This window comes from Microtus ochrogaster, linkage group LG9 (assembly GCF_000317375.1).
Source record: "Microtus ochrogaster isolate Prairie Vole_2 linkage group LG9, MicOch1.0, whole genome shotgun sequence".
NCBI lineage: Eukaryota > Metazoa > Chordata > Mammalia > Rodentia > Cricetidae > Microtus > Microtus ochrogaster.
Window position 1 is genome coordinate 35868848 of NC_022034.1, and position 16586 is coordinate 35885433.

A 16586-nucleotide genomic window follows, 5' to 3' on the forward strand; every position below is an offset into this window, starting at 1 on the left:
GGTTGGTAATCTTAACTCAACTTCTAAATTAAACAGTCTGTATGGAGAAATGGTGGAGAGAGGCAGCACTGGGCTGCACCAAAGGCAGAGGGACAAAGTATATGATATGCATCTCATCAAAGTACTGCACACATCACATCAAAATACAGGGCACATAACACCAAAGTACAGAAAATATCACAACAAAATGTTTCTCAGCAGCAAAGCAAACAATTGAGAAAAAGACAACTTATGAAATGAGATAAAATATTTGCAATCCATGTAGCTGATAGAAGGTAATCTCTTAAAATATGTAAGTAAGCCATATGCCTAGAGATAAAATAGCCCAATAAAAATATCCATAAAGGATATACACATGTTCAAAACATACATAAAATGTGATCAATAACAATGTTAGAGTTCACACACCCAGAGAGGATAGGTAACAAGGAGGGCTCATGTGGGGACACTCAGATCTCTCTAGGAAGGGGAAATAGAAGAGATATCCTTGGAGGACTGGGGCCAGGTGGGGATGGGAACAGGAGGGATCAAAGAGGGAAAGGTAGAATGTAAAATAAATAAATAAATATAAAATATTATATTTATAAAAATATAATTAAAATCATACATTTAAATTATATATATGATTCAGATATATATTTTTAAGCTAATTGTCATGGAAATAAAATAACAATAATATGAGATATTGAGTGTCAAATTGACCATTTTCAAATAATGTCAAATAGAGCAAATATTTAGAGGAAAAGAACATTTTTTTTGTTTACTTTCTTGGTTGGAAATTAAATCTGTCTATGCACCAGAGAAAAACGTTGGAGTTTTTCAAATGCATGAAAATTCTATATGTTACATAATATCCAGGAACTCCGATTGGGGGGTACTTGTTCAGGACAAATCTAGCTCATCACAGGCATGTAATTTTCTAAGACAATGCCCGGAGAGATGTTTCAGTGGGTAGAGTGCTTGCAGGTGTGGGGTCTTGAGTTTGGATGCTCAGAACAAACATAACATGCAGTGGTGCACATGTATAACCCTAGCTCTGGGGATGAGGATACAGGAGGAACTCTACGGAACTTGCTGACATTCCTAAATCAGTGAGTATCAGGGACAGAAAGAGACCATGCCTGAAATGCCAACGTGAAGAGCTGTGCTTGAAAACACCTGTCACAGACATATAGCTTCCACATACATGTGCCTGAACTTACAAGAACCTGCACCTGCTCACATGCATACAAAGCACATGCACACCAATGGGACATATGCACAATTATCTAAGATAACAGATTGTAAATTTCATCCTACAAAAGTTAACTAAGCCAATTAATATACTGATTATATTAGTTATAATAATTATATCTTGATGTATATGTATAGTAAAGCATCAGATTGTATAACTTAAAATGTACAATTTATCTTACCAACTATACCTGAATGAAAGAAGAAAAAAGACATTAAATTTGAGCTGAATCTCAAAGATATAAACAATAACTTATTTTATATTTTGAAAATTACTTTGTCTTTTATATATTCTGACTTGCAGGCACATACAGAATTGCATTAAAGTACTTTTAAATCATAGACAACACTAACACAATATATTGGAGCAATTTGATTTTTCATTGCAATCTTTTGATACTCATAATTGTTTTATTTACTCAGAGTTTTTATACCATATTTTAACTGGTAAATGGAAAAGAGGTAAGATAGTATTTTATTTTTTCTAATACAATAGAAATTATGAACTTCAAGGAGAAACATTATTATGTAAAAGAACAAAATGGAAACAAAACAAAATTGCTTACACTGAATTGGTAGTTTGCAATTAAAGTGTGAAAGGGCCTCTTTTAAAGTTCGTTTCAGTGTTGGCTTTGATCATTTAAATACTGATGAAATGGTCATAATCTTAACTGATAAGCATGCATAAATAAGGAAAATCTATGAAAGGTGACATGGTGTTTAGAATAAGATAGTGTGTGTCTTTTGAAAAATGATGCCAGAATATGTACATGAATAAAACAACTGTTTTTTGCTTAGGAATATGAATACAAAATTTGAGCAAGAATGCAAAGCAGTACAAGGTCCCTATCCATAGATTCATACACAACAGCTTTTATGTTGCAACATGTTCAAGCCGCTAATTCCAAGACCCTTATTATCAGATGCAAGTTTTTTCCCTTCAGGATAAATAAAAATGATCAAAATAAACCTTAACTGTATTTTTAAAATATTTATTTTAATTATGTGCATATTGTATCTGTATATGAGTGTATGTATGAGTAAAGTGTCATTATATTTCCATTTTTCTTTAAAACAGTGTTATCAAACAGATTGTATGATTTTTATTAATATTAAGGAAAGGTTGAGAATTCCAGAGAAGTATTGTATGTATGTATGTATGTATATATATACATATATATATGTATATATATGCTGATAATGGGTATATGGAAATTAAAACAATGATTTAAAAAAATTTAAGGAATTCCTGGCATGTATTCTTTTAAAGAAATGATGCATGTTTTAATAGTCTCTGGAGAAATCTAAAAATAAAATAGTGGAAAAGGTTATAGGGGATGAATGCTCACAGGAAAGGTTTTTTTCTTTAGTCAGTGTGATTTTGTGTGTATGTGTCTGTATATGTATGTATGTATATATGTTTGTTTTTCAGGTCTTATTTTCCCTTTCTTGCTTTCCTATTTTCTCCCTTTATGAGACAGCTTTACTATAAGTGACTTTTTTCTTAATTAAGAGTAATTCTTGATGAAGTAATAGCTTTTCCCTACTTGATAAAGTTACCTTTAAATATGATAATCTTTAAAGGATGTTTCTGCAGATTAGTCAAAAATGCACCTGATGATTACTTTTAAATAACATTCAGTTATTTTTTCTAATATATCATGAGATGCATAGTTCATAAATATATACATTTATTAAAAAATAATTTAACCATGCCAATGTGGTCTAGAAATTCCGATAATTGTATCAAAAGATTAAGCTAAAACAAACAAGCAACAAAAAGCAAAACATTGCATCATTGAGAGAAAATGTGTAAGTGAGCGAAAGAAAACAAACTCACCTTTTCCTTTCTTTGAAGCTGGTGTGTCTTTGGAATCTTCTAGAGAACAAAAATGAAAAGTAATTCAGTCTAAATCATTTTTGTTGTTCAAAGGAAAACACTCTAAGAATTTTTAAGAGTTACAGTTCACTAATCTAAATGCAGCTTCTAGCTCAAGCATTCTGATTTGGAAAAGGGGTTAAAGGGACAGCACTGAACTGCTCCAAAAATAGAGGGGCAAAGTACAGGACACATGATATCAAAGTACAAAACACATCACACCAAAATGTTCTAAGAAAACAATTCAGAGATTAAAAAGACACTTCAAATGATACAAAACATTTGCAAACCATAGAGATGGTAGATTAATATATAAAAATAATAGATAAGTCATATACCTAGAGAGGAAAAAATAGCCCAACTAAGAATATCTAAAAAATATATGCACAAGGTAAACAGAAACATAAAAATGGGGTCAACCTCATTAGTTATCATGGAAATGAAATAAAAATCATAAGACATCACATCATAGGTCAGAATGGAAATTATCAAATAGTGACAAGTATTTAGAGAGAAAGAAACAAGAGAATTTGGGATTGGATGCTCTAAATCAACATAAAAGATCAGGTGTGATGGCACATATCTGTAATCCTAACCCCGGGGATGGGGAAATAGAAAAAAAAACTCTGGAATTTTCTGATAACTAGCCTTCCCAAAACAAAAACATCAGGGTCAGTAAAAGACCCTGCCTCAAAAGCCAAGGTGGGGAGCTATGGAAGAAAACACCTGAAATGGATCTGAAGATTCAACATGTCTATGCGCACACCTGCAACGTTCTACACATACACATGTACACAGAAAAACACATCACACAAACACACTTCTCTAAGACAGCAGATTGTAATGTAAATTTCTTAGTATAACACTTAACTGAGCCAATTAATATGCTAATTAGCTTAGTAATGATGATTATATCCTGATGCATATGTATATTAAACCTTTACATTGAACACCTCAAAATGTACAACTTGTCTTTACCAATTATACATCAATGACTTAAAATGTACAATTCATCTTTACAAATTTTACTTCAATAAAACTTAAGAAAAAGACGTCAAACTTCAATTACTACTCATAGACATAAACAGTAACTCAGTCATATTTTGAAAATTACTTTGTCTTTTATATATTCTGACTTACAGGCACATATAGAATTGTGTGCAAATAATTTTAAATCAGCGACAACATTAACACAATATACTGGAATAATCTTAATTTTCATTGCAATCTTTTAGTACTTATAATTGTTTTATTTACTCAGAGTTTTCCTACCATATTTTAACTAATAAATGCAAAAAGGGCAAGATAGGCCAGTATTTGAATTTTCTCTAATAGAAAAGAAATTATGAACTTCAATGAGAAACACTCTTATATAAAAGAACAAAAAAGAAAACAAAGCAGAATTGCTTGTACCACTTTTTTTAACTTCCTTTCTGTTTTTTATCTATTTATTTTTTTATCTATTTATTAAAGCTTTCTGTCTCTTTCCCGCCACCGCCTCCCATTTCCCTCCCCCTCTCCCAATCAAGTCCCCCTCCCTTGTCAGCCCAAAGAGCAATCAGGGTTCCCTGCCCTGTGGGAAGTCCAAGGACCACCCACCTCCATCCAGGTCTAGTAAGGTGAGCATCCAAACTGCCTAGGCTCCCACAAAGCCAGTACGTGCAGTGGGATCAAAAACCCATTGCCATTGATCTTGAGTTCTCAGTAGTCCTCACTTTTATAGATTGTAACTAAAGTTTGAATTGACTAGTTTTAAAGTTTATTTAAACAAGCTTGTTTAAATACTGATGAAATGGCCACAATCCTAACCTAACTGATGAACAGTTATAAATAAAAAAAAAAAAAATCTATAAGTGGCGACATGATGTTTGGAAGCAACATAGTATGCATCTTTTGAAAATGATGCCAGACTACCTCAATAAAAGCAAAGATCTTCTTTCTTTGAGAATTTGTATACTTGTAAGAAATATCTGCACAAAAGAAAAATGGTTCAAGGTCCTCATCCATAAAAACATACATAGCAGTTCGTAGGTTATAACATAGCACAAACTAAAATAAAGAAGTACTTTTCCTCAGGATTAAAAAAATGAGTAGATAAAACTTAACTATATTTTTAAGCATTCACTCACTTTTATTATTTTAATTTTTTGTGTGTGTGTGTTTGTGTGTGTGTGTCCATGTGAGTACAGTACTTCTAGCACAGTGATTCTCAACCTTTCTAGTGTTGTGACCCTTTACTACAGCTCCCCCTGTTGTGGTTACCCCCAGCCATAAAATTATTTTGCTACTTCGTAATTATAACTTTGCTATTGTTATGATTTTAATGTAAATATATGGTATATAGAATAGTCTTAGACAACCTCTGCAAGGGGGATGTTCAGCTCACAAAGGATTTTACACCCACAGGATGAGAACCATTGCGCTAGAATATGTCAGACCTCTTGAAGATGGAGTTCTAAGTGATTGTGAGATGTCTTTCTGATATGGTGCTGGGAACTGAATTCTGTTCCTCTGCAAGAACAGTAAGTACCATTTAGCTGCTAAGTCATTTCACCGGTCCCCAAACATGACTCTTCAACTGGACACTGTTCAGAGAGTGAGAGACTGTGGCACGCTCAGTCTTAAATGGGAGATCTTCATCAAGACCCTCTTCTCATTTCTCAGGGAACTATGTGGAAGAGGAGGTGGAAAAGCTGTAGAGCCAGGAATAATGGGAGATGGACACAGTCATATCTGATGGGAATCGCAGGAGTCAAAAAGACAGCACAGTTGTTGTCACAACTTTGGCCTGAGGATATTTCTTGGGCACTCTAACCTTTAAGAGTTAATAATACACTTCTTGGGTCATGGCAATCTGCCTAGATTAGCTTGTATATATTTTTTTTTGGTTTATTGTAGCCACAAAAGCTACTAGTCTGAGAACAGGCTGTCATATGCCTCTGGATTCTTAAAAGTTGTGTTATGATGTTAATGAGTAATAATGATTATAAAAGATAACTCAGTTTATCAAAGATGCCAACAACTTGAGAGAAAATGATTGGAAATGATAATTCTATTCTGTCACAGTTTATTAATGATGACTAAAGATGATCAAAAGGATGTGAAACACATGTCTAAAACCAAAAATGATATGATCTATATTTTGGAACAACATGAATCTATTTCTATTTACTGAATTCTGAATAAAAAAAAGAAGCATTCTGACTACAAGTCAGTCAGGGTGCAAGATTCTCACCCCTGCTCCCTTCTTTCCCCCACTAACTTTTCAGACCTAATGCTGGGACCTATCCACCGCTGGAGATGGCTCACGCAGGAGACACAAAAGAAACCATGAGTTCCAGACATGCCAGAATATATATTATAGGCTCACAGAGAGAAAGGCAGCATATACTGTTTTGCCCTGGTCTAAGCTAGATGAGGTCCCAGTCCTGAGAAAGATCCTCCATACCTATCTCAGTAATTATCTCCAATTAACAATCATGCACAGAGGATAAAGTGTTTTTTCCAGTGAATTCTCACTGGGTACAGAAACCACATTTAGAGAGGACCCATGCCCAGCACTAGACAATCAATCCAAAAAAGAATGCAAATGATATTTTTGGATATGTCTCATAATGCTTTAATTGGGCTTTTTAAAAATTTTTTTAAATTTTTTTCAATTGGGCATTTTTAAAAACTTTTTTTGCTTATTTATTGTGGTTTCCAAGTTAGTGTTTCTATGGGTTTTCTGTATGGGGTTTATGTGTCTCTGTGTGTGTTGTATTTGTACGTGTTTGTTTATGTATGTGTTTTTTTTGTTCAGTCTCTGTCTACAATGTATATTTCTATATAATATATGGGTTTGTAATACTAAAACTGAAACAATTTGCAGAATTTAATTTTTAAAATGTACTCATTAAAATACATTTCAATAACATCATAGGAACTGTTATTATTTTAAGCCAGATACTCTACATTATGTTTTTACTGAAACTTAAAAACACACCTAAGAAATATATAGAAAATTTCCCTGTCTTAGAAGACAACTGTGAAAGAATGAAGACTGAAATGGAACTTTCCTGAAGCAACATAGAAAAAAGAGGCTTTGCCCCTAGTCTTCTAGGGCCTCACTGGTATGGGAGATACTTCTGTCTGTGTGCTGCTTTTATTGGTTAATGAATAAAAAACTGCTTTGAACCTATGACAGGGAAGAATAGAACTAGTTTGGGAAAGCTAGGCTGTATGCTGAGAGAAAGAAGGGAGGCGTCAGGGAGAAACCATGGATCCACCACCTGAGACAGCCGCCAGGAACTTTAGCTGGTAAGCCACAGCCATGTGGTGATACACAGATTACTAGAAATGGGTTGAATTAATATGTAAGAGTTAGCCAAAAAGAAGCTAGAGTTAATGGGCCAAACAGTGATTTAATTAATACAATTTCTGTGTGATTAATTTGGGGTAAACTAGCCAGTTGGCTAGGAACTAAAAAGCAGCCTCCTCCTACACCTTACTTTTTCCATCAACTTACTCCGAGTATTTACAGAGACCATCTCATTGACAATGGCCTTCAAGAAATTATAAGAACTTGGGTAGTCAGAGATAAAAATAATAATTCTTAAATATATAATGATGATACAAATTTAGAATGAATTTTTCATCTCTATCTCAGAGTTTTCTAAATAAAGATCTTCAACTTTAATCAATTTTCACTGAAAATCTATTGAATATTTCTTATTTACTGACCTATTCATTATAAGATTCTTTTTTTTTTTTTGGTTTTTCGAGACAGGGTTTCTCTGTGGCTTTGGAGTCTGTCCTGGAACTAGCTCTGTAGACCAGGCTGGTCTCGAACTCACAGAGATCTGCCTGCCTCTGCCTCCCGAGTGCTGGGATTAAAGGCGTGCGCCACCACCGCCAGGCTCATTATAAGATTCTTTTGTTAAATAATTTGGGTTAACACAAAGAAGAAGAAGAACCCAATAGGAAAACCATTCATTCTGTCATTCAACAATGCTTGCAAAACTCCGGTAATGAACAGAAAGAAACAATGTGATTTGGTAAGGAAATTAGATGAGAGATGAGGTCCGCTGATTAGCCAAAGCTCTATTTGAGGTCTATGTTAAATTGTACAGGGAACAGGACTCAGCCTGTTATAGGAGAAATTTCTTGGTGATTTGGAGTAATAAAAAAAACTGAAGAAAGATGACATTCCAGAAAAATCACAAATAACTGTGGAGTTGAACATAGACCTCAGAGTAAGGAATAAGCTTTAGAACAATGCAGAGTCTCATTCATCCAAATGTAGACAGCAAGGTTAAAAGTCACAGCAGGTGATTCTACTGAGAAAGAGAAAAGGAGGAAAGTTTACTAAGATTGGAAGAATTCGGCCTCTGGGGCAGTGGTTCTCAACCTTCCTAATGCTGTAACCCTTTATTTCTCATGTTTTGATGACTCCCCCAACCATAAAATTATTTTCCTTGCAATGTCATATCTGTAATTTTACTGCTGTTATGAAATGTAATATAAATATCTGTATTTCTTGATGGTCTCATGTGAACCATGTGAAAGTGTTGTTCAGTCCCCCCCCACACACACACCGCAGTGGATCATGAGCCACAGGTTGACTACCTCTTCTTTAAGAAGAAACTATTAAGGGAATAGATTGGCTTGATATAATATGGTACTAAAGAAGTCAAGAAGTTAAAACATTTTTAAAATGTGCTAGATCTACAGTGTAGAATGTTTAAGAAAGACTAGACATGGTCATGGAGATTTGTAACTCCAAATTCTGCAATGAAATTTAAATGAGGTATTTGAAGTAAGTGTGAGGTGAGTTGATTCACACGGTAAGGAATTAAAGCTGATGGAATGATAAGGGATTGGTGAGAGATTGATTTTAGAAGTATGACTATATGAAAGCTCCAGGGAGCATATGTAGCCAGAGGCATAGGGAAGGTCATCCCTTAGAACAGTGGTTCTCAACCTCCCTAAAGCTATGACCCTCTAATAAAGTTCCTCATTTTGTGGAAAATAATGCTAACATTATTTTCTTTGCTACTTCATAACTCTAATTTTCTACTTTTATGAATCATAACATAAAATCTGTTTTCTGATGTGTAGTGATGAGGTGCAGGCAGGCCTGCTTTTCAACCAACCCAGCTCCCACATGGTTAGCTTAGCCCCAGAAATAACAATACACAAACTTTATCTTTTAAATACTGCCTGGCCCATTATATCTAGCCTCTTCTTGGCTAACTCTCATATCTTGACTAGTCCATTTCTAATAATCTGTGTAGCACCACAAGATAGTGGCTTACCGGGAAAGATTCAGTCTGACCTGGCTGTTGACTCCATAGCGTCTGACCTGGAGAGGAGAGCTATGGCATCTGCCTCACTTTCCTTTTCCCAGCATTCTGTTCTGTCTACTTCACCACCTATGTTCTGATCTATCAGGCCAAGCAGTTTCTTTATTAATTAACCAATGAAATAACAGATAGATAGAAGACCCTCCTACATCACTGATGAACATAAGTGAACCCCGTGAAAGGGTTATTTAACCCCAGAAGAGTTGTGACTCATAGGATGAGAACCATTGCTTTAGAGTGAACACCAAACATGCCTGACTGATGTTACAAAATGAGAACTGGTACAAACCGGTCAAAAAAAAAGGGGGGATTTTACTTTGGCTTGTTTCTTTGTTTTTAAATTTTTGAAGTAGTGTCATGCAGCCCAGATTGGCCTCAAGATAGCTATGCAACTAAGGCTAAGAATACACTCTGATCCTTCTGCCTTTATTTTCAAATTGATGGGGTTACAGGAGTTATCCACCATGCTCTGCTTCGAGCAGGAAGCTGGAATGATCATTTCCTTATCTGAGACAAAAGTGGTGAGTGATGACACTGTAGGATGAGAAAGATCAAGACACTGCAGCTTGGAGAGATGATACATGCTAAGGAATTCAAAGTGATAGCAGAGATTGTTAATTTTGTCTATTATAAGTCAGCTTTCTGTAGTGGCAACCAAAGTACCAGAGGATAACTTAAAGGATGAAAAAGCTCCATTTTTGTTCCCAGTTTCAGAGTTTTTCATTCATTATCCCTCAGCCCTATCATGCTGGGCTTGAGTAAGTCTGGGCATCAGAGTAGTTGCAGTGTATGGGCAAGATCATCATATTATGGTATACACGAGTAGTAAAAATAAAGGAACTTTGCAATAGCTGAATTTATTTCATGTGTGAATCTAGCCACAAAATGGTACTATCATTATCAGGGACACATATTCCATTTCTGTTAGATCCTCTCTAAGTAAATTCTAAGAAACACACAGAAACAGACTTTACTAATTGCTAGGCACTCCTAATCTAGTTCAATTGACAATCAAAATGAACCATTGTACATATAATTTTCCTCTGTGATGTTCAGACAGCTCTTCACGCTCTTAGAAAACACAATAAATAAATAAAATCTACCTAAATAATGCATTCATTTGGTATCCACACAGTTACTGCATCTTGTTTCTGTTAGCAATCTGTTTGGATAGCTGCGGTTCCCAGAGATACTCATTATTAAACATCTGGGAATCTTAGGCACAAAGAAAGGAAATTAGCTTGGAGTTTTGCATTCTTCATCACTCCTATTGTTTCATTAAATTCAGCTCATCGCTTTGTATTTCTAGAGATATCCAATACTGCAAATTATCTTTCAACTGACTTTCTGAATTGTGCATAAACAGGTTCATACAATTATATATTCTATGAGTTTATATTTTCCCAAGAAATCAATGCATCCACCATGCTTCAAAGTAAGAGTTAGCAGATAGTTTATCTTTAGCCCTCAGGAGGGAGAGGCTCCTCTTCTGCATTCTATTATTAAAAATGATCATGAGATTTAAAGAAAACTAACGGCTACAGTGAACAATAGACACAACATTCTTGAACTTAGCTCCAGGGAATAATAAAATATGCAGAGAGAGCTCACATTTGGAATTTTGCACACATCATACAGTGAAGCCAAGGGTGTTGAATGAAAGTATGTCATCCTTTCAGAGTATCCATACTGTCACTCCTAGAGTGTGATGACTGTCTTGAGGGCCATGTCAGAATAACTTAACATCACCCATCAATAAATGAGGCCATTCTCCTGTGACTCAAAGACTAATAAGGAACAGTGGCGAACATATCACCAAATACATCTTACATAGAATTCCTCAGGGTAAGCAAAGAGGAGAGAAATGTTCAGAATGATATTCATGCAACCAGGCCACAGGACATGTCAGTCAAAAGTGACTGTTTCATTTTTAACTTCTGGAACAAAGCGAATTCAGTTACACTTCCTCCAAAAGTTGAAATGGTTTTCAAATATAATATAAGCAGCAGAAAACACATTCTTCCTAGTAATTCATTTAACAGTTTTGCTCATGTTTATGCCAAAGTGAAATCTGTCCCTAGGGGGAGAAGAAGGAGGTTTCCATGGATAGTCAGTAACTTAGTCCTCATTATCACTCAAATATCCACATAACTAAAGACCAATGATCATTATACACAAAACAGTATTTATGAACTATGCATCTCATGAATTAAATTATTAAAAAATAATTTAACCATGTATTTATATACTTTAGTATTTTATGTTAGTTGATTTCCCAAAATTTTGTAGACTCAAATTTTAAAGTCAATCCAGAAATATTAAGTAATTTTACGGAAGTTAAGAAATATTAAGCAATTTTCTTAATTTTAACAGTTTTTATGTAAAGATTTCTAAAGTTGAGGCCCCCTGTATCAGCAGTCACTACCCCTTAAAATAATTTGTAGAAATTTGATGTTAATTTCTTTATATCAAAAATTTCAATATTACAATTTTCAACATTCAGTCCCAATAATTAATCTTCCCCTAATCATTGAAATTTAGAATTCTGTTATCAGGAACTCTAACACTTCATTTATATAATTAGCTTATAAAACAGTCTGATTTTAAGGCAAACAATGTTTCTCCTTTTATTTTATAAATGTGCATATTACTCTCAGTTAATATCAGATGGGGAAAAATTAGAAAAATTTTCAGGCACCAATAGTTCTGGTAATACGCTAGATTGCCTACCCCAGAGCTCATTCACAAAACAAAAAACAAAAGAGAAAGAAAAGACTCTCATTTTGTTTAGGGTCTGAGACAAAGTAGGGGCGATGACCTCAGCTGATGAGAGGTGGGTCCCAGTGTTGTACAGCATGTACAAGTCCATTGCCAGTTAAAATTTACAAACTAAACTTCTGTGAAAGGTGTGGAGGCTGGAGTGCTTTGTTAAAATAGAATAGAACAATGAAAATAGAAAACAGCAGTACAAGAAAACTTAAATCTTCTCCATCTCTATCGAAGAAATGGGTAAATAGACACCAAAGCACACGCATATAACAAAATTAAATATACCCACAAAACTTCTTGATTGGAAAATGGTTAAAACTCTAAGTGACTCAAACCTGTGAGGGAGGAACTGATGCAAAGAATCAGGTCTATGAGCGAGTGGAGAACAGAAACTCCCCAATGTGAGTAGGTATCTCCCCCTGAGCGAATCATGCTGACCTGAGATCATCTGCTGAAGTGGGCAGAGACCTCTGGCCACTTCAAAAGTAAGAAAGCACAAAAGTCCACTTTGAAATCACAGGGGCAAGCAGACACCCTTGACTTATGTTAGCTAACCAGGTGTAGTTCATTTCCACAGTGAGAACGCAACAAAGGCAAAAAACTGGTGAGCTTGTAATAAAAGTGTGAAAGTCGGGAATATATATATATTTGATTGGTCTTGAGTTTACTATATAAGTAGAATAACCGCGCGGCGTCAAGACGCAGCGGAGAGGCATCGCAATCAGGAAGAGGCTTTGGAGAACCAAACGCAAGCAGGATGGGCGTGCAATAAGGAGAGCAGATAGCCCTACTACAATTAAATCAAAGAGGTAGGCCTTTTGTTGGCGAGGTCCCTGGCAAACGGGGAGCCTGGTCCTGTCCTGAAGACCCTTCGGAGGGGTGAGAGGGTTTGTGGCCTGCGGCAGGAACCAGGTAACAGAGCTAGAGCATTTTGTAAGCGGAGCCCTTGGCCAGCAGGGAAACCTGATCCGGTTTTTAAAAGACCCATTAGATAGGATCAATAGGAGGAGATGGGCAGGCGCCAAAGCAAGAATTCACCCAATAATCTGAAAGACAACATGAAAACACCAGAACCCAATGATCTTACAACAGAAGTATTTGCACAACCTAACACAGAAGAAGTGGAAAAAATTGACTTTATGAAAGCAATAGAGTCACTTAAACAACATGGAAAAAACGCCCTTATAGAAATGGATGAGAAGTATAATAAGTAGAATAACCAACTTTTCAATCTCCTGGCTCTATATCTAAATGCTGCAGGTGCATGTACCACCACAAAATGTTTATGTGTGGTGACAGATTGGACCTCATTATCTGCACCTGGAGCATTATATCAAGTTCCTCCCCAGTCCCGAATCATGTACTACTAAAAAGTTCAAATTTTTAGTCATTTACTTTCCCAAGGGAACTGAACTGAACCTGTAGAGCAAAGACAGAAAGAAATGACAGCCTCACAGGAAGAAAGGCATGTAAACTGGCCACAGAATTCTCCTACCCTAATGGTAGACTAGAAATAGAATGGAATCATAGATTGAAAGCCTCTCTCAACATGAAAGTAGAGACCCAATTTACGTTGCTATGGGCTCAATGACAACAGATTTCAGTCCGGAAATAGTCGAATTCATCCACAATCCCATAATGTGGGAATCTGGTAGAAAAGGCTCACTAGCAGATGACCCTAGACTAATAGGAAGAACTGGTTCCAACTCCACTCCATCCCTAGTATCCTAAACATAATAAAGGGCTAATTGAAGAATGATAGAGAATGAGTCATGTTAAATACAAGCAGAGTGAACTCCCAAATGACTTTGCTGAAGGCAGTTCTAAAGAAGATGCCACTGGAAGGCAGATGCATCCAAACATTGGAAGCAGTTAAGCTGGCATAAGTATAGACATATATTGACTCAAGTACTTAAATTAATATGGTAGGGATTTTAAGAACTACAAGTACAGAACACAATTACCATATAAATGACAAGATGTGTTGGATTTGCATGTTTCAAAAGATGGTTAGAAAATGTACAATCCCTGAATGAACACACTAAAACTTCAATGACACCTCTTTAAGTAACAGAATAAGGGAGACCTCTTCCATCAGTGAAAGAGGCTACAAAATAGAACAACACATTTAAAAGGAAAAAAAAAAACTATTGAAATTAGAGAAGACCTATTTTGAAAACAGTGTGATTAAGTTAGAACTTCTTTTAAATTAGGATAAGTCTGTAAAAGAGTGAATTATGACTATATGGAAACAAGGAAACCTAAGAAGAATATTAAGGGGAAATCTCAGAATGCAACCTCTAGTCTTTGTCATGTTGCTCATGTTTATAAACACATACAAAGCTGGAAGGACAATATAAAACCTTAAACGGGAAAAATAAGCTAAGGAGCCCAAAAACCTGATGTTCTGTTAGTACTTGCCTCTGACAAAATCCAAGGAACGTGGCAAAGTGGAAAACACGTTACTGGTGGCACATATGCTTTGTGTGCAATTTTATACATGCTGTATTTTACATAAGGATCTAGGTTTAGAAACAGAATCCCTCCAGACATTTATATTTATTTCCAAATGTAATCAAGAAAACATAAAACTCAAATAATTACAATTAGAAGTGAGAGCAAAAACAGTGAAACTGCTCAACAGCAGTAGAAAGGCTACCACACAATATACAAATACAATATACAAATGTGTGCTTGATACATCGGATACAATGAAATTCTTCTTTATGCTTTGTTTTGTCTTTTGAGACACGGTTTAGCTGCAGCTGTCCTAGAACTTGGAAGCCTGGCTTCCAACTCAGAGATCCATCTGCCTCTTCCTCTGCCTCCCAAGTGCTGGGAATAAAGACTTAAAGGCAGGTGCCACCATCACCTAGCAAAATTCTTTTTTAATTGACAATTGTCCTAGATGTTTTTGTACCATGAAATAATTTTCTTTTTTTCCTTTTAAATCTAAAACAGATAATTCTATTTCAGTGCCATTTAATATTTACATTTTAATGCTATATATATATACACATAACATATACATAAAACATAGCTCTTTTTACTTAAGTAAAATTAAAACATTTTAAACGTGAATATTTTTTGGAAAAGTATATCAAAACCGATTCAAAAAGAGTAAACCGAACAACATATTCTTAATAAGTAAAATGGTTGCATTGACAATATATTAACAACAAACAGAATACTTGCAAAGTAAAATCCATGTCCCAGATCACACCTCTGGTTAAGTCTATAAAACATTTTAAAGAATTCTTTTCATAGTCTTCCAAAATATAAAAGGGGGCATATATAGTTCACTTATACTATGAGGCAGTCTCACTCGGAATCAAACCCAGACCAACACACCTTAAAAATAAATAAGCAAAAACCACTTGGACCACTATCCTCCTATAAATTGGGATGTAAAACTCTCACTAGCAAATTGATACCATCAATATATAAAATCTATACAACAACCAAATGAGATGTACTCTAGAAGTGCTAGTTTGGTTTAGCATCTAAAACTCAATTACAGCATTATACCATGGCTATTATGATATTATACCATGGCTATGACATAGATATAGAAAATGTTATTTGCCAAAATCCAATATCATTACTTTATGATTGAAAAAACAAGCCAGGGAGGAATAGGATGGAGTTTTCTCATCTTGGTAAAGAGCTAACATAAACAACAACAATAAAGAAAAATAATCTCTCTTAAATCTTCATTTGTTTACTCCTTTCCTACATTTTTATGTTTTGAGGGATTATTTTATGAATGAGAAGGACCTGATTTTTTTTTTTTGATTTGAACAAGTCCTAATATCACTGACTGAAATGATACAAAGGCAATCATACTTTAAATCTTATGTTGACAGCACCAGGGATGACTCACTCCTTCACCCCAACACTTTCAAGAGATGAGGGGGAGAGGTTTAATAGCCACTTAGTTTTTACAATGCCATTTAATTCTTGTTTGTACTTTGGTCATATTTAAAACTAATTAATTCAACATATATTGGCAAGAATCTCAACATTACATTTGGTTGAGTTAAGCAGACAAGGCTTGTGATACAATTGCATCTTAAGATTGTTCCATTTTCTTTGGATCACAAGATATGTGACTGGCATGTGCTGTACAGAAGTAAGACTAATTTACTTCTTTATAAGTTAAAAGGATGATATGTTTCCATTAATTAATTGCAAGATAATTTTCTCGGCAACTCAATTAATCTCTTATAATATTAATTAATTTTTGAAGTCAACTAACTTTTAAGTATCTTTCAGGATAGCTTTGTATCACTTCAGAAAAGACCATAAATTCATTCATTTAAAATAATAGGGCTTTGATTTGCATTTCCCTGATCACTAAG

General features: G+C 35.0%; 1 protein-coding gene across 1 annotated transcript in view; it reads right to left on the minus strand.

Annotated features, from left to right (window-relative positions):
• Positions 1–16586, minus strand: part of LOC106144243 (triadin-like) — a 130842-nt gene that overhangs the window by 5944 nt on the left and 108312 nt on the right. Inside the window, exon 11 of the mRNA XM_026787355.1 lies at positions 3074–3112. Within this exon, the coding sequence (XP_026643156.1) occupies positions 3074–3112 (39 nt within the window). The remainder of the gene's footprint in view (positions 1–3073; positions 3113–16586) is intronic.